The sequence below is a fragment of the Sprattus sprattus genome (assembly GCF_963457725.1).
Source record: "Sprattus sprattus genome assembly, chromosome: 6".
NCBI classification, from domain to species: Eukaryota; Metazoa; Chordata; class Actinopteri; order Clupeiformes; family Clupeidae; genus Sprattus; species Sprattus sprattus.
In genome coordinates, this window is record NC_137925.1 from 2,934,584 (window position 1) to 2,953,960 (window position 19,377).

At 43.1% G+C, this 19,377-nt stretch overlaps 1 protein-coding gene across 1 annotated transcript; it reads left to right on the plus strand.

Moving 5' to 3' along the window:
• Positions 1-5,779: 5,779 nt before the first annotated feature.
• sparc (secreted protein, acidic, cysteine-rich (osteonectin)) lies at positions 5,780-17,843 on the plus strand. The gene is made up of 10 exons (XM_080840406.1): positions 5,780-5,859; positions 12,184-12,253; positions 12,609-12,768; positions 13,278-13,364; positions 13,905-14,026; positions 14,260-14,380; positions 15,251-15,384; positions 15,703-15,851; positions 16,547-16,695; positions 17,012-17,843. Exons 2-10 carry the CDS (start codon positions 12,197-12,199, stop codon positions 17,038-17,040), a joined length of 1,008 nt encoding a protein of 335 aa, XP_080696532.1. The 5' UTR covers positions 5,780-5,859; positions 12,184-12,196; the 3' UTR covers positions 17,041-17,843.
• The last annotated feature ends 1,534 nt before the right edge of the window (positions 17,844-19,377 follow it).

The following is a 19,377-nucleotide window of genomic DNA, read 5'->3' on the forward strand; positions in this document are numbered from 1 at the left end:
AGTTACGCAGTTATCAGTAGATGTCAACTGTGTGTTTGGGTTTCACCTGAACACTGCAGCTATGAATGCCCACCTGAGCTGAATTTTCACATTTTCTTCCTTTCTGCCGCTATCGGGCCTACCTACACGTTTCACTGAGATAAGACTGAATAAGTGGAGGCAGTGTGCTGCTGAGAGGCCTCGACTCAGTTCATCCCTCCCTTTTCTGGAGATGACTGAGCTGAGCTGAGCAGTCTGCTGAGTAGACTGAGGCAAGAGCAATCTTGTATGTTGATCCAAAAAAAAAGACTAAAATTATATCCTGAAGGGACTGGTCATAGTCAATAATTCCACCTTATTTATACCTAGTATAAGTTTATTACTTTTATTGGCATTTCTTGGTGAGGGCTCTTTGTTCATACCTGGGGATGGAGGTGAGAACTCCCTTCCCCCCAGGTTGAGACAAAGGTGTCTGCAGCCATGGCCTATTTTGAATCAATGGTAACACCCCTTAAACATTATGTATATAAGAGCCTTTCTCACTAGAGATAGGTAGATAATCTTGAGGTGAAGCTCTGGGGAGTGGAGCTCAGGCTCTGTCTCACGATGGTAGGCCGCCATCGTTCAAGAATAAACCTGAAACATGACTGACAAAATCCATGACTGTGTTTTCCGATATATATAGTAGAAAACTAATTTCTATCAATCCTGTGAGTGCTCAACGTCTGTCTGTACCGTACACTCTCAGTGCAGCAAGTTGGATCTTCTAACCTTGAGGTCTGCAGTTATGATTTAATTGTTTGGCATGAAAATCCTGCCTCATCGTCAGTCGTTGAGTTTTTATATAGCAGAAAGGCCATAGATCATTTCCTAGAGATAACGAAAGGTTTACACACAAAATATATTTATTTACAAAGCCCTCGTGCCTCATGATGAGGTGAAATATAAATAAGAGTAAATCATAATAAAAGACTTATAATGGAACAATAAAGTAATAATACAAATGACAATAATTTGATGTAAATTCAATATCAATATATTATTGAAGGGGGCAAGTTTTAAAATCTACCACTGGAGATCAACTTGCTGTGTCCATGTCCTTATATGTCAGTTTTAGGGGCCCTTACCATCTATCCTGTCACAACATGACTTTTCCACCGCAGCTTTCAGCAGGAAGCACAGGTGTCTGAGAGCCCTTGCCCTTCCTCTGGCATTAACTCTCACATAATTCTATCTGCTCCACAGCATGCTCCAGCACATTCCTGGTCTGACATTTATCACAACATATGACTGTTTAACATGTCCTGCCAGTGAACTCATTCCTTCTACATTATCAGCCGATGATAAAAGTGCTTTGAGCTATAAGGCGAATAAGAGTTTTGAGCTATGAGGCAAATAAGAGATTTGAGCTATAAGGCCAAAACTACCATTTTTCCCTTAAAGCCCCATGAGGTCAGTCCAAGGGCTGCTGGAACTATTAGAAGGGGGTTTGAAGACAATGCTGAGGCCAGCACAGCCAGAAGTAACTATAATTTGTCACTTGTGTACACGTCATCCCCAGCCTCTGTGGTAGAGTTCTTGGGAAAGGCCAGCTCCCATGAAACCTCCGTTCCTGAGAGAGCCATGCGAGCACATCGAGCTCCTCCTTCAGTGTGCTCCAGCTGTAGCTGGCTTTCACATGTGGTCTTTAAGAAGAGCACGGAAGCAGCCAAGTGCACCACAATGCCATGACGTAATTGCCACCACTGTAATTTGTGCATTTACACAGCCAGTCATTAGCTCAAGTGTCCTCTTCTTTCAGTTGTTCCCAAACAAATTGACCCAGAAGTTGAGGGAGCAAACTTCAATACTCGCACGTGTTAAGAATGATCCGCACACACATTTTTTAAAACAATTTCCCCAGATCTTCTTAGCTGAACCTCTGGAGCACGTATGCATTCAGGCCACGGTGAAAGACTGTTTACATCTAAAAAAAATAACTGTATGAAAAACAAAACTATATGTTATACATTTAAAGATTACAACCATGTCAGCAAAAACACTACACAATAACTTAAAAATTATGTCCTTGGAGCTCACAACGGGTGACTTCTTTCCTTAATGGCTGTTTTGACCACCCTTACAGACATGATCCTCTTCCAAGAACTATACTGTAATGTAGTACCAGACCTAGTACGAGTAGTACCAGTACTGTTGTATGGTCATTATAAACACTGCTCATGGTCAACAAAGACAGATCTAGGGCCCAATCTCAATACTTCCCCTTACCCCTTATCTTACCCCTTACCCTTGAAATTGCGCGTTCATGTGAGAGCTAGTGGTGTCTCAATACCCAATTTGATCAAGATTAAGGGATAAGATCGAGTGCTATGTACCCCTTATTTTTAAGATTATTTGAGAGCTCACTTGAGAGCTCACTTACCTCCAAGGGCTATCCCAGAACACATAGCGAAACCAGTTTGTGAATTAAAAAAAAAAAATGGCTACTTGAAGCGAGGAATATTTTACATGAATAAGGCTATCTACACAACTTTTTATATGTTTATAATGACTCGGTTTGATCTGAAATGTACTACACGAACGATGCATAGTATTGTAGGTCTTAACTGAAGCTTTCAAACGGTAGTTTTAGGATACAATTAGCGCGTATACCACCACTCCATTGGCTTATATGGTAGCTTGTCAGCTATCATGCTACATAGACTACATGTAAGTATTTTTGGCTTATAATTAATTTCAAAATGACGACAGTCTTGTTTCGTGCTCTACACAGTTGTATACATATATATTTGCAACCATGTTCTTCATTAGACTTTTTTTAAAATCGCTATTTTCATAGCTCATACAGTCACGCATGACGTACCCGAAACCGAGTGGCGTCTCATTTCATATGGGAAAGTTTTCAGCCCTTGGCCCTTACACTTGCAAGTGCTAGGGTTAAGACAAGACAAAGACAAAGCAAAAGGGGCAAGGGGAAGAATCGAGATTCGGCCTAAACCTGGTGTATTTTTCCTAATATAGTACAGGTTTATGTACATGCAGGAACTTCCTTCTCTCTTTGAGTGTACTAGTTTCATCAACAGAACTTGCTCTGAGCTTGGTTTCTTCATCAGATATAGCAAATAAGACAGTACACCATGGATATGTGTGTGTGTGTGTGTGTGTGTGTGTGTGTGTGTGTGTGTGTGTGTGTGTGTGTGTGTGTGTGTGTGTTATTTGCTGTTGTGAGGTTCGCTCAGAGAGAAGAGTAAACAGGGCACAAACAGGAAGCAGCCTGAAAGGGACCCTTCTCCCTTCGAAGATGCCGTCATTTTCAGAGTCAGTGCAACTTTATGTGGGAAATGGTGGTGAGCTTTTAATATGCGCTCTGTGATTTATAATCAACCAGTTGATCTCCAGTGATGTGCAGACCGTTTGGAAACAAAACCTAATAAAAATGTCTGCAAACTGATGACGGTTAGCTGCATGAGGAGTTTGGTTGGCTGTGTTATTCTCTATTCAACAACATCCTGTTCACTTGATACTTTCCTAGTTTAGTATGGTAAACGGACAGGAGGTTTGTAAGAGGTTTATCTGACATGGAAATTGCAGTTCATTTATTTCACGTGTTAATGAGCAGTGTATAAGTCTTCACCCAGCTCTCTCATTGGAGCTAAACGTTCATGAAAAGCAATTAAGACACTAAATACCAGCTTGGCTGTATCTCTGTAAGGACTTGTTGCTGTCCTCTCTCTCTCTCTCTCTCTCGCTCTCTCTCTATCTCTATCTCTCTCCCACTCTCTCTCTCTCTTTCTCTCTCTATCTCCCTCTCTCCCTCCCTCTCTCTCTCTCTCTTTCTCTCTCTCTTTCTCTCTCTCTCTCTCTCCCTCTCTCTCTCTCTCTCTCTCACTCTCTCTCTCTGACAGCGCCACGTCTGCAGGCCATGAGAGCTGTTGTAATTACACCCCCTCCATTACAGGCGTTTGGTCGAGCTTTAAGGATCTGCAGGGGCCAGAATGGAAAATGCCACGTTGCATAGCAGCTATTTTTTTCTCCCACCACTTGTCTCGTCCAGATGTTTTCCCTCTTACTGGTCTGCACACAGGCAGTACAGGCATTACCAATCAACCTCTAAGCATTGCATCGAACAATGTAGAGGGAACTCACATGGAAGGAAACTCACTGATTGTTTCTGTCTGATATTTCAGGAGGGCCAGAGGAAACAGAGCCAGGGCAAACAAAGAGACAGACAGAGGGAAGAGGGGAAGACTGCAGCCACCCAGACAGACAGACAGACAGGCAGACAGACAGACAGACAGACAGGCGGGGAGACAGACAGACAGACAGACAGACAGACAGACAGACAGACAGACAGACAGACAGACAGACAGACAGACAGGCAGACAGACAGGCAGACAGACAGGCAGACAGACAGACAGGCGGGGAGACAGGCGAGGAGACAGACAGACAGACAGACAGACAGACAGGCAGACAGACAGGCAGACAGGCAGACAGACAGACAGGCGGGAAGACAGACAGACAGACAGACAGACAGACAGACAGAGAGACAGACATGCAGACAGACAGACAGACAGGCAGACAGACAGGCAGACAGACAGGCAGACAGACAGACAGGCGGGGAGACAGGCAGACAGACAGACAGACAGGCAGACAGACAGGCAGACAGACAGGCGGGGAGACAGACAGACAGACAGACAGACAGACAGGCAGACAGACAGACAGACAGGCGGGGAGACAGGCAGACAGACAGGCAGACAGACAGACAGACAGGCGGGGAGACAGACAGACAGACAGGCGGGGAGACAGAGGGAAAATGTGCTATGTGCCATGAAACGGCCCTATGGAATTTCTGTGTGCCTTGAGGCTTTAATACGATCTTACCATTTCACATTTGGTTTCAACAATCCACTGCCATACAGACGGAAAGCTTCCCTGGATGCCCCCCTCCTCTGGCAGTGAAAGATGACTCTATGCGTAGTGGTCTATAACTCATTGATTTCAATTCAGATTCAGTTTTTTAATTCATTTGTTTTTTTCATGTGTTTCAATATTCAGATATCTGATGCAAGATGTTTTATGGAATCTGAAAAATTGTAAGTTACATACAAAGCCCATATCCAAATAGAAGGAGCAAGCATTCTGAACAATATACCAGAAAAGGTCAACAGACTGATGAAGGCAATGGCGGTAAGACCTGCCTCAACATGTGTGTTAATTTTTCAGGGACAACATTTACAGTACTTAAAATGCCTTCATGGAATCGGAAGACACAATGCCTTCAACCAAAGCTTGTACCAACACGTGCATTTAAGTCAGAATTTGCCTATGGAAGTGAATATGACACAGGAAAGATTCCTCATGTCCTGGGGGGAGAACATTTGTAGTTGCTGTGTACAAAGGCTTGCAGAGGGGAACACACTGCAGGTTTCATATTTTAAATGACAAGAAACGCTAGTTGCTTTCTTGACCAAAGTATCATATTATGTAATGTTATTTTCTATATGAATGTAGTCAGTGCCTCTTTTTGAGAAAAAAAAAACTCATAGTAAAATATATACCACTTTAATTATAGTTATGTGTACAGAGCTAAACAAACTTTCAAGGCAAATATTTTTTTCCACATAAAACATACATTAAACTCCATCACTAAACCATGAAGTATGCGCTTACGGGAAGGCAGAGTTAACTGTGGGACGGCCGGCCCGCTCTCTGAGCTGACAGGGGGAGGGGGGTGACGGGGGAGGAGGGGGGTGACGGGGTGGGCCGGCTGGACCTGCCCACCGCAAATGTCTTCTCCAGGAAAGTTGTACTGCTGCTAGACAGTTTCAGACCTCACTCCAGCTGACTTCTGACCGGGCTTCTCATCTAGACAAAAAGAGGGTATGTACAATCCCAAACAATACTGAAGAAGTACTCTTTCTCTCTCTCTCCCTATCTCTCTCTCTCTCTCTATCGGTCTCTTTCGCTGACTTTCCTCCTCTTTGTCTTTTTGTCAAAGTACTGCAAAGTGGGTGTTTTTTAGCACTATGACTTTCCCTTGCTTTGTGACATTTCTCAGCTGGTGAAAAATAGCCCTTTCAGCCAATTCTATGGTACATTTCCTTTAGTCTGTGCATAATGAGCTTTGCTGAGAAAGATAAGTTGCTTCCGAATGTTGCCAGAAGGCATACTTTAGTTGGAGTCCTGGTGCCTCATGGAACATTGATTCAAAGTTGAGTGATGACTTGCTTTATTATCCGAGAGCGATGCAAAGTTTTTTAAGACTCACAAAATAACAAAATGTGCTCCAATTCCGTGCACCCTAATTGCATACGTTCAAACATTAAACCAGAAGTTAACAGAGCTAACCAGTGTTTGTTTGTACCATATAGTATGTCCATTTGCCCGAGCTTGTGCTGCCTTGTGTGCTTTGAGCTTGCTCTCTATGACATTCTTTTGTGGTGGAGCATTGTGTGCCACATATGCAGTAGAGGGAGGGGTGAGGGAGGGCAGGGGTGGAGAGACAGAGACAGAGATACAGAGAGAGAGAGAGAGAGGGAGAGAAAGAGAGAGGGAGAGAAAGAGAGAGAGAGAGACTGAGGGTCACGAAGCTTGAGAGAGCCCATTCTCACCATCAGCTCTCCCAAACCAATTACTTTCGTCAAAAGGAATGCGTGTAACCATGGCGATTCCGAGCAGCTGTTGGAGAGTTTGTTGAGATGATGCAGATGTCTCCTGCTGCACAAACAAGGACACTATCACAACACCAGTGATTTCTCCCAGCTGCATGATGGTCTGCTGTTTCCCTGCAGGCGACGAAAGAAGCGTATAAGAGTTTGGTCAATACACATATGTACAGACACACACACACACACACACACACACACCCCACACACACACACACACACACACACACACACACACACACATACACACGCACTCACACACACACACACAAACACAGACACAGACACTCACACAAGTCTCCAATCATTTAATTGGATCACGTAAATTCACTTTTCTAGGTCTCGCTTTGAAATGCCAAAGTGCTGTACTCCGCTTCCCCTAGTAGCTATCCTCTGTGAAAGCTGAAGCCTAGAGATAGGATTTACCTTTACTTGTTTATCTCTTACACGTTTAATAGACGTGTCTGTTTTTGCCTGATGTGTTGATAGCTTTTTAATGGACAAAACCAAAATCATCGCCAACCTTGTCTACAATTTCTTTGCCATTGGCAAAGTTCTAGTGTTTGTTTTCTTTAGCTGTTTTTGCATTTGTTTAAGAAGTCGAACTCCAAACTTAAGACTGCAGTTCTGAGAAGGACGGTTGTGCACCGTCCTTGTGCCAGACCAAGACCAAGACCAAGGACGGATCATGGAAATTTTGCATTGCCAGGCAACCTTTAGAAAGAGCCACCTAGGGCAGGAGAAAGAAGCTGTTGAGTAGATGCCATATGCTCTCTGTCTGAGTTACATTGACTTGTGAACCAAATGTGTTGCTTTGCTCTGGTGTTTTTTTGGCATCTTTTCTCCCCCGAGAAAACCAACAGATGACAAACAGTAGAAGTAGAAGCAGAAGCAATCCCTTTGTCTGGCTGTGGAAGAGAAGCGTCAGAGAAGGGGCTGAGAGTAAAGCCCCTTGGAGGCTGGGTGAGAAATGGAGAGAGGAATGAGGGAGAGAGGGAGGGAGGGAGGGAGGGAGAGAGAGAGGAAAAAAAGAAGGGAGCAAAGCTTTGAGAGGAAGGTTTAGATTTTCAATCCCGCAGGGTGTGAGGTGGGGGGGGGGGGGGGGGGGGGGGGGGGGAGAGAGCAACCTGCAGATGAAACCACAGAGAATTGGCAGGAGTCCAGAATGCCAGAGGGCTGGCGACCTGAACTTCTAATACGGCCCAAGACAAACAAGAACACCCCACCTCAGTCACCACGAGAAGTGTATTTTTCCCCCTCTCCCCTGTTTCCAGGTCTAACAATGAAAAACTGATTAGGTTAGCGTGGACGTAATAAACTAATCCCGGAAATAACACATCAATATGCTTTAACTTGCAGCATGGACCTGCTCAGCAGTAGTTATCTCCTCTGAATTAAACTGTTCAGTATGTTCATACCTATTTGCCTTGAGAAGTTTCTTGAGAACTCTTAGAATAAGACACGACAGTTAGCATGGACGTAATAAACTAATCCAGGAAATAACACATCGATATGCTTTAACTTGCAGCTGTGTACGTACTGCTTCACTGACAATGCTGAGAATACAGGCTAGAAGGGGGGGAAAAGCTGAAAGGAGATTATCTACAATCGGGCATTAACCTGCTTCTTGGTCCCTTGTTCACCGGGTCAGAAAGAATGCAGACTTAAGGAATTCCGTGTAATACATATGGCATATAATGTTTTATTGAAGTTTATATTAAAAACTCATAAAGTTTCTGATTCAAAGTTAAATACAAAAATGTCATAGAAGATGGAGAAAGGGATATGAAAACATTTTTGCGAGGCCTCCCGTGGCGGGGTGGTGTTGAGATGGACGGAGTTAGAATGCATTTTGTCGAACACAGGCAAAGCATTCACTGAGAGAACACACATGGAAACAACAGCAGGGCAGAAAGGAGGGCAAAAGCAGAAAAGGTTTTAACTCACTAACCATGTGTGTGTGTGCGTGGGGGGGGGGGGGGGGGGGGGGTGTTGGAGGGGGGGTAGTTTGGGGCCAAGATGACTTCAAAAGGTCAGGTGACTAGACTCGGGTTACATGGATACCACCTCTCAATTGGTTCCTTCTTTACTCTCTTTTGTGTGGCCTCCTAGCTGTGCATGATGAGGGTGACGGCAGCCGCTAGAGTTTCCTTGTGTGCCTCTTTAACTATTTATTTTGTCTACACAGCAAACTGTCGTTTCATTGTTCCCATAATTTTGCCTAGCAGGCCAAGAGATTATCGTATATTCCAAAAAGGAAAGAAGAAAAAAAACAGCACACTGATGTGAGGACTAACCACAGCTTAAAAAGAAAAGAAATGGTGGTATTTACCCACTCAGGTTTCTCATTCCTTTCTTTGCCCTGCTCCCAGTTTTTTGAGGAATGAGAACGTTTCAGAACTCAAACACGAGGCCCAATGATCTTCAGTGCTTTTGTCACGTTGCCTCACTTCAGCCTGAGGCTCTCTCTCTCTCTCTCTCTCTCTCTCTCTATCCTACTCTTTCCAAGAGAGGGTCTCGGAGGGATGTGGGCTGTTTTTCACCTCAGCACTAAACACAGCACAGATGCAGTCTGGTAATTGCCCGGTAACAGACAGGTGGCTTGCACAGGGGGTTACTTTTTATGCCAAGTGGCCTCCCTATCCATAAATCATGCCCTGCCACGCTCACCCTTTCCAAGCCTATGATGCCATGCTCGGAACAAAACAGTCATTTCTTTTAAGGGGGCAGGGATAAGGAGTGTTTTGGAGAATATCTGAAGCCATTTGCTTCGCAGCGAGTGGAGGAAAGGAAGGTGCTGTGCCTTTTTTCTGTTCGTATTTTTTTAAATTATTTTCCTTTACTTATTTTCAAGAGGAAATAACCAAGTTGTGCAAATAAGCCTTCAGACGCTACCTGTTGCTTTACAGGGTTGGATCAACAGGAAGATTGGGTTTATTTCCCTATTTAGCTCATTTATTTGTCCACTGGGCTAAGGGTGAAAGGGGGAGACTTTCAGGGTGATATGTGTGGCACCACTTGTGCAGACTTCTAACCACCTGTTATGTCACTCTCGACACAGGGTAAAGAATTCCCTAATCCATGTACTTTTCGGGAAAGGGCTTCTTTCAGAAGCGTCTGCAGTGCGTCTCTGTTTTTCCCCCACCATGCCTGCCTGCACCCTCAACTTGCTTGCTTACCCAGCTAACCTCCAAATTAAATACGGACCATGAAAAAGGGATCCTTTATTTCAGGGTGACTCTCCCTTCTTTCAGGGCCCTGTTTGATTATGTGCTCTGCCCTCCAAATAAAACAACTTGTTTTGCTGTTGCGTCAGTTTGCTACAGAACTGGCTGGCGTTTCGCATTAGAAGGAAGACACGGCATATGAATATGGAACAGGGAGGCTTTCCAAGTTAAACGCAGACCTGTTTTGGAAATGATACCATTTTTCACAGTCTCCTCTTTCTACGGAGTCTAAGCCTGCTTAAACTGACATCATTTTTCAAAGCTTCACCTCCACTGAAATAAGACCCCCCCCACCCCCTTTCTTGGGATGGGAAAGAGGATTCCTTGTGTGCCGCCGTTTGGGAACGTCATATCCCTCAGCGTCTGCCAGTGTCCTGGTATTTTTCCACACCACAGGACCTATTAGCGGGCTCAAGCAGTCCGGCTGACCTCAGCTCCCTTATTCTGGACTTGTCTTCCCTGTCCAACGAAAACAGGGCAAGAGGAAAAGGATTGGCAGGCCCTTTGGTTCTCCATCCCTGACTGACAAGTGAGCCACCGCCACATCTGCAGCGCCCCCAGGGAGCGCCAATGTGGAGGACAAATTAAAATTGTGCGCCTTAGGAAGGAACTTTAATTTAGCAGGGTTTAAATTAAAGTTTAAAATTCATAATCACTTTCTCCTTAAATAATTTAACACTCCTGCAAGCATGCCTTTCAAAACTATAATATTTTATTTGAAAGAAAAAGGTTTTGGTTTTGCTAGAGCAAAGCTCTGAAATGCCAACAATGTCTGAAATCCTTTACCAATTCTCCCTGTGTCTCCTTGGCCACAGGATCTATTGTCCGAAGGTCAGGAATTTCTCAAGGTTTGGCAATTTGGCAATGGCATGACTGAATGGTTGCTAAGCTAATTATTTCAGGATCAGCACCTTCCAAAAGCTCAGTAATGCTAATGCTATAAGACACAAGTAATAAAACATTTAACTCTGACACGATAATACCACACCATTGTCAATTAAACACAACATTTGGTTCCTTAAAGTTGAAAAGATCCAAAGGTAATTGGACAATCCTTCTGGCATGTTCTCTTTAAAACATTTGTTCATTTGTGAAGGACTGGACCTTGAGGGTGTGGTCCAGTATTTACTCTTTCAACATGCTTGCCAAGAGTGTAACATTAGAGGCCTCTCGCACCTATCATGTTTGAGGCATTGACTTTGAGAACTTCTTTGCATGTTGTTTTCAAGGGTACCTTGTTGTTGGTAGCTTCACATCTCCTTTAAATACCCCGAGTTCATGGTTACTGGATAGACTACATGAAACTGGCTTTCATCTGCACATCAAGCTGTATCGGTGGAATCTAAGGCTCTGGCTTTGATAGTCTCGTCCGTATGGCTTCTCTGAACTTCTCTAACAATGTGTACACATGGAGGGCATGAAAGGCCCATCCTCCATGATGGTGTGCACTTACAACAGATAATAAGGATGGAGAGAGAGAGAGAGGGAGAGAGAAAGATGAAGAGAGGGGATAGACAAATAAACTCAGCAAAGCGTACTGTGAAACAAAGAACCTTTATTGACCCAAATGCAACAGCAGCTTTACAGAGAATACTCATCCCTTCCAGTGGAGTCATCTCTCTCTCTCTCTCTCTCTCTCTCTCTCTCTCTCTCTCTCTCTTCATCTATCTCTCTATCTCTCTATCTCTCTCTCTCTCTCTCTGTATCTATCTCTCTCTCTCTCTTTGTATATCTCTGCCTCACACATCTCTTGCTCAGACAGGAAGAGAATGAGACAGAACAAAAGTTCAGACTCCGTATCTAAATCACTGCCTGTGTTTGGGCCTGAAACTCTTCTGACTACACCATATGAAATCATCTGGCACAGAGAATATCTAGCAAGTTTAAAGGGGGTCACTTGCTAGTCCACAAAGGTCACTTGTTTCCTTAGAGAGGAAGAAAAAACAAAGAAAAAAATCCATGCTGTGCAGGGGGGGATGGGACAACGGAGAAAGTTTAACTTAACTTAGCAGAGAACAAATAGCCCATCAACCAAGGAGAATAAGTGTCACACTGGAATGTAAGAGGGTCTCTGACTTGTTCTTACATGCCTGTGTGCTCGTTTGAATCTCCAACTTTTCCTTCAGTGAACATCAAGAACACCCGGTAGCTATATGTACCCTTAGCAACATGTGACTCTATCACTCTCAAGATTTTCCTTGTGCGGTGCTATGCTGTTGATGTGATCCTCGCTGATAAACAAACAGCGATATTCATGTTGACTGTCTGCGGTTCAGGATCCACGTGATGAGAATTGTGTCTATGTTTTGCAGGCTAAAACACAACATGAGGGTGTGGATTGTCTTTCTTCTGTGCCTGGCCGGCCAGGCCATGGCAGCTCCTGTAAGTGAATTGGATTGACTACTGTTTGTTGCTTTGCATTGTTTTTGTGCTTTTGTACTTCTGTTGGCTAATATCAAGTTAGTGCCACTAAGTATTAAAAAAAAAAATGGATTACCACATAATCACAGTCAAGACTTTAAAATGTAAATCAACTCGGTTTTTTTTTATATATAAGCCTCATGTCTGACTAAATCCCTTACTCTGCAAGTTGAGGAGCAAACCAATTTCCTCTGTGAGCTCTTAACGTCCTTTGTGGTATTAAAAAGAACAAACAAATCAAACAAATTATGTAAATTGCGAACAAGGCGCATTACGTCTCGAGCATACAAATAATCACTCTGAATTTGCTTCTCAGACTGAGGCGGAGGAGGTTGCTCTGGACATGGCTGTAGAGGAGACAATTGTGGATGAGCCCGTTGAAGAGGACATCGCTGCCGAGGAGCCAGTTGTGGAGGACATCGCTGCTGAGGAGCCAGTCATGGAGGAGGAAGAGGAGGTTATCATTGAGGAGGCAAGTCCATTTTTTTTTCTTCCCTCGTCAAATTTAAAAGTAAACAAAAAAGGTGGTCCTTCAGACTCTCAAGGAATTTGCCGCGTGCTTTGACATACGTAACATTGCACAACAATGGGTAGCCGTTCCTGTGCCGAGAACAGATGTCCTTCTATTTAAGTGTGTCCAGTTTCCTGCTAAAAGTCTTGTGGGAGTTTTAAAGCCACAGTAGATTGTAAATAGAACTCAAAGGAAGCAATTATGTCTCATGCTCCACCACATGTGTGTCCAGATGTCTGTTGTTTTTGGACTGAAATGCTGGGGCTTGCCTCTTTTTTTCTCTCAAGAAGCTTCAGCTACATATACCACTCTGGGTGTAGTTGTTTGAGTTTCTAACATTTTGCGGTCTTGGCAGCAGCACACACACACACACACACACACACACACACACACACACACACACACACACACACATGGATATTGAATCCCATATCACCTAAGCCAACACTTTGCATTTGTCTGTGGTTTAGGGAGAGGATATCGGAGCCAACCCTGTCCAGGTGGAGACTGGAGATGAGGCTTTTGATGAGGCCATTGACATCGAGGAAGTCGCCACTGAGAGTGAGTGCCTGACATAGTGTTGACAAATCAATGAATAAAAATGGGAAATGTTAAAGACAATTAAAGAGAAATAATCATAATAACATAGTCAGCCTATTTTTAAGTTCAGGACTTTGACTAATTTCTCAGGAACCTTACCATGCTCTCGGAAGCTATAGGGGACTTTTGCAAAAATGTCATATATTTAGACTAGTTAAGAGTGGCAATGATACACACAATTGGCAAAATTAGATTTATGAGACCCTCAGGTTTTTACTTTTAGTTTTGTGTATAAAACCTGTGTGTTGAATTTGCTGCAGAGACTGCATGGGCAGGACACGAAACTCAGGGTAATAACAGGCTGTACGGCCTCCATCCTGCCACAGCTGTAATTATGTCGCCTGTACCATGGCATTCTCAAGACTGGCTGTGGCAGCCGTGTTAGAGCAGAGAGGAACTCCGTAAAACCACGATTTAATTCCGCAAAAAGAACATGGGATGGGCTGGACCTTCTGAGGCCCGACAGAAAGTCATTCTGTTTGTTCCCGACCTCCATTTCAGATCCCTGCCTCAACCATCACTGCAAGAAGGGCAAGGTCTGTGAGGTTGATGACGACAACATGCCCATGTGTGTGTGCCAGGACCCTACCACCTGCCCTGCTGCTGTTGGAGAGTTTGAGCATGTATGTGTCAGAATTAATAACGTTTTTTTTTTTTTTTTTTTAAAGACATCCTCATTACAGTGACATTTACTCTGCATAATAATAATACATGCATAATCTTTTTAATCTTCCACAACAGCAGCATTAGCATAGAAGATTATCATCATTAAACCGTGCATATTTACAGCTAACTCTTCCTGTGCAGTCTAGCTAGTGGGCTTTGACTCATGGGAGCCTGTTTGGGTTTCTTATAGGTGTGCAGCAATGACAACAAGACCTTTGACTCCTCCTGCCACTTCTTCGCCACCAAGTGCGCTCTGGAGGGAACCAAGAAAGGACACAAGCTGCACCTTGACTACATTGGACCCTGCAAATGTACGCAATTTAATCACAGCATAGCCTACAACTCCCTCTTAGTTCCACCCTGTGCTCAGCCCCACTCCATACACACACACACACACACACACACACACACACACATACACACATTCACACGCACGAAAAATCAACAGAATGTCAAAAGAGAGAAAGTATTTGCCTCAGAGAATATTTAACATTTACAGCACTCACAAAACCTTTTTGTCGAGCTAGGAAGGAATCCAGGGGGGATCACCAGAGTGCTTTTAGGGAATAGTGATTGATGGCTTCTGAGCTTAGGCCCGTCCCTCTAGGGGGGGCTTGGGTCGAGAATACACGGCATGGCAGGCCCAAGCTTGCTGTCTGATGCTCAGCCTCGGAGGCCACAAAAGAGTCCTGACTACACCCATGTGACTGTGTGAGAGATGACTTGGGGGCAGAAGGGTTCAAAACCAGTTGAAGTTGAAGATTGTAATGCCTACTGTAGGCTAGAATGCCAGACCCCGAGTGCATGTTTCATTGATAGATGGAGACAGTGCGGTGACAGCATTGAGTGACTTTTCAATTAGTGATGCACTGACACCAAAACACTGACATGAGCACTGAGCCAAGGAAGAAAAAATATGACACTCCAAGGCAAAGACATCTCGCACATAATGTGAATGTCAGGGGATAGTGAGCTAATGTACTTGGTGGCTTTTCGAAGCCTCATCTGAAGGGGACGTGCTGCATTCTCGCCACATAAACAACTTGCATATAAACGTGAATTATAGGAGACACGAAGCTAATGTTTTTGATGGCTATTCGAAGCTTGATTTTAAATATATGGGTGTTTTTTTTTTTAAGTTTGATCTGTAATGGGTGTGTTGCGGTCTTGCTGTCCCGCAGACATCGCTCCCTGCATGGAGACCGAGCTGAAGGAGTTCCCCCTGCGCATGAGGGACTGGCTCAAGAACGTCCTGGTGACTCTGTACGAGCGCGACGAGGACAACAACTTGCTCACCGAGAAACAGAAACTTAGAGTGAGTGCAACAACAGCACTACGCAGGATTAGAGTGAAACAGCTGTGAATCATTCAAATTCAGTTTGATTGGTGTCCGTGATCTTTAATGATTGCTTATAAAAATTTTAACTCTTTTCCTTTGGGGATTAATAAATTAGTGTCTCTCTCTATCTATCTCTCTCTCTCTCTCCCTCTCTCTCTATCTATCTATCAAAATTAAGCTTAAAGCTGTAGATACGATTTGAAAGTCCATTAGTAGCTTTGGTCTTCTCGGTACATGGAAGTTGGGCTCTGCAATATAGTAACCTCATTGTTTGTTTGTTTTCTCCTCTGACAGGTGAAGAAGATCTATGAGAATGAGAAGAGGCTGCAGGCTGGAGAACACTCCCTGGACCTCCTGGCCCTGGACTTCGAGAAGAATTACAACATGTACATCTTCCCCGTCCACTGGCAGTTTGGCCAGCTTGACCAGCACCCCGTTGATGGGTATGTTATAATCAGTGATGGGGCTGCACCGGCTATAGGACCAGACAGTGTGTTCAAATTCAATTAGAGTTTTTTTTCTAATTGACATCTCATTAAACATCTCCTTTTTACAGAATAACTCTTCCCATATTAAAAAATCTGATGTTTACACTCTCCGATGTAACACAAGAGTATGAAAAGTCTCTTCAGATTAATTTGTTCTCATGGATGATTAATTTGTTCTCATGGAGTCTGGACTAAATGTACCAAATATATATTGAGAAACATGATACAATACATAATCGTAGGCATGTCTGGCATGTTGTATCCGATAGCACTATGCTTTACATTCCCATTAAGAAATATATAAACATGGACTAATATAAACGTGCTATAGAATCAAAGGTACATATTAAGTTCTACAAACCTAAACACACTCACAGTCCAAATTCTTCAGGACAAAATATTTACACAAGTAATGATTTGTACCTTTCCACAAGAGTGCAATGGACCCCTACTACCTATTGGTCTGGTGTTTTTATCGCTGTCTCCGAACATACTTTGCTCCATCTGTATATCCTTCTCTAAGGGAATGTTCTGTGTATGTGTGTTTGTGTGTGTGTGCACGCCTGTGTTTGTGTGTGTGTGTGTGTGTGTGTGTGTGTGTGTGTGTGTGTGTGTGTGTGTGTACGCCTGTGTGTGTATGTGTGTGTTAGGTACCTGACCCACTCGGAGCTCTCCCCTCTTCGTGCTCCTCTGATTCCCATGGAGCACTGCACCACCAGCTTCTTCGAGCATTGCGATGCTGACAGCGACAAATACATCGCACTGGAGGAGTGGGCCCAGTGCTTTGGCCTCAAAGAGCGTGAGTGCAGCTATGATATAAGACACTTATTCATCATTTACAATAAGTATCACATTCAATTCAATTGTATTTATATAGTGCCTGAAACCCCCTTAGAGCAAGCACAATGGCAACAGGGACAAGAAAATACTCCCTGGTAATCAGGAAGAAATCTTGAGCAGAACCGTGGCACATAAGGGGGTGGGGGGGTGAAAGATTATAATTAGTACCTAGTTTTAAAGCCACAGGAGATTTTTTTATTTGGTTAATTTATTTGTATATAATTACGGAATGAGCTTATAACGATGTTTCCCTTTTTTTTTTTTTTACTTTGCAGAGGATGTCGACAAGGACCTCGTCATCTAAATAGCTGCACACTATTTGATGCTTTCTAGTTTTGATTGGGAGAGGTGCTAACCCCTTAAATTTAATTTACAGTAATGGTGCTATTTGCAATTTCTAACAATGTACCTATACCACTAACAAAAGAAGAAGAAAAAGTGCACAGTCCACATTATCCATCATGCCATACAGTTGAGCGCTTCTAAGTTTTACCTTTCTTGTTTGTGCAAAATGAAAGATTGAGTGATGTAGGTACGTGTACGATGGGAGATAGAGGCAGCAAAGGTGGGAACAAGTGCATGTTATGACTAGACTGTATGTTGGCAAAATTGTAAAAAGTAAAATGGGTGCACAAAGAGATATATATTTTTCACTGAATCAGGGCTTTTCTCCAAGAGTTCATGAGGCGAAGAAATGTAAAATCAAAATAAAAGTCCCAAAATAAATGTCCCTTCTGCTTGCTTTATAAACTTATAGTTGTATTTGTTGCACTCCTTGGTGGTGGATTCATTTTGAGTTTTATAATGATTTTAGTAGACCAAGATGCTTTTTCAAACTTGAGCCCTGAACTTCAAGAAGTTTTATTTTAATTTTTTATTTTTTTATGTGCTTATTGTTCCTTGTCACAAACAGGGGTCAACATGTGTGTGTGATCATTTGAACAATAAAAAAGGAAATATTATTTGAACTAAGGAGGATGGAATCTCGCAGGGTGAGACTATTTCTCCCTTTAACATGTTCGTCTTAATAATTTTTTTGTTTTGATGCCACAGTGTGAGTATTATAAACGCTCTACATGAATAAAAACTACTGAATTTTCCCAACTCGACCTTTGCATGCATCTCTGCATCTCATATTCCTTCAGTGACTGGTGTGAGCTTCTCACTCTTCATCCGCATTGAATAGCAATCACAGCCATTTTCCTGTTATCTGGGCGCTAAATCCCACAGTCACATGGCAACCTGTACGCAGATACCAAGAGACAAGCATGGCACTGCATTCTAAAGTAGCACTGCTTTGCAGTTGAAAGCAGGCAGTACAAGAACAGCTAATAGAATGCACCTGGACCTAGTCTCTTTGTGTAGCAACAGATTCAGTTCGCAATTGTCTTTATGCATCCTTGGGCATACAATTGAAATGCTGCTTTTTACTGAACCATGTTATGTTAGCCCTGTGTCACTGTTGCATCCCGGGGACCTCACTGTGTACTATGTTTGAAAAGGTGAGGATGCATACTCATTAACGGAACCACAAGACCATGGCAGAGAATGTTTAAGTCATAAAATACCAGAGGTGTCTGGAGCTTCCACATCTGGAATCTCCAGACACCAGCTATTATCTATCATCTATTTACCCGGCAACAAAATACCTTCTTAGTTATCATTTAGAATTTGAAAATTACAGAGGGGAAAAAGACAAATATAACTTCACGCACTGCACAACAGAAGTGCTAAAAAACATGACAGGGGAATACCCACTAATTTTAAGCCCTCCTTTTGAAAGGGAGGTTGACTACCTCTGCAAACAGGTATTTTCACCTCTGAAACATATGCTTTCAATCACAGAGGGTTTAGAGACCATTTACGTAATGGCTGGTGTGCATGCATGTGCAAGGCAAATGTTTAGTATTTTATTATTCTAGAACTATATTTATGCATCAACGGTAAAGTCTATGTGGATCTTTAGAGTTTTAACACTCATATGTAACTTAACCATGGCAACCAACACATATTTAATCGACCCCCCCCACCCCCCTACCCTTTTGAACAATAGAATTCATACTTTAACAGCAAGGACGTTTGTCTGTTTATACAGTGATTAAGAGCCCATTGAATGGGGCATGGTTTTCCAGAAAAGATTGAAACAGCAGCATTGTACCAATGTCTCTCCAGCGAGACATTTACAGGGTCGGCTGCCAGCCCCAGCACTGTGTTATTTCCTAGTGTCAGTAAACACACACGGACATGAAAAACTAACAGAGTGATGGAAGAGGTCTGGGTTGTCTGGGACACAGCAGAGAAGGGAGGTCAGGGAGCATGTTTAAAGAACAGAAAGTGTGTAGCCTATAAATACATGTCATGATTGTTTTTTTAAGTCTTACTTACAGCTTTACTAAATCATTTCCTTTTCTTTTACACTTTCTTTCTCACCTGGAAGAACACACAACCTTAAGATTTAACCGCAACTCTTGAAAACACCGACATTCGGCAACACAAGTTGGCTATACTCAAGGAACGACCACATGAGCAGAGAAGCCTAAGAATTGCTAGTGTATAGAACAGTAGTGAAATGTGAGGAGAAGGCATTCTTTGAGTCCCTCTGGAATTCATGTGCACAGCCTGCACAGCTCTGAGAAACAGT

Excerpts from the sequence above, each read along its gene's own strand:
- sparc (XM_080840406.1), top strand. The coding sequence starts at position 12,197 with ATGAGGGTGTGGATTGTCTTTCTTCTGTGCCTGGCCGGCCAGGCCATG. Across the intron at positions 13,365-13,904 it reads CGAGGAAGTCGCCACTGAGA|ATCCCTGCCTCAACCATCAC; the intron begins GTGAGTGCCTGA and ends CCTCCATTTCAG. Across the intron at positions 15,385-15,702 it reads CCGAGAAACAGAAACTTAGA|GTGAAGAAGATCTATGAGAA; the intron begins GTGAGTGCAACA and ends CTCCTCTGACAG.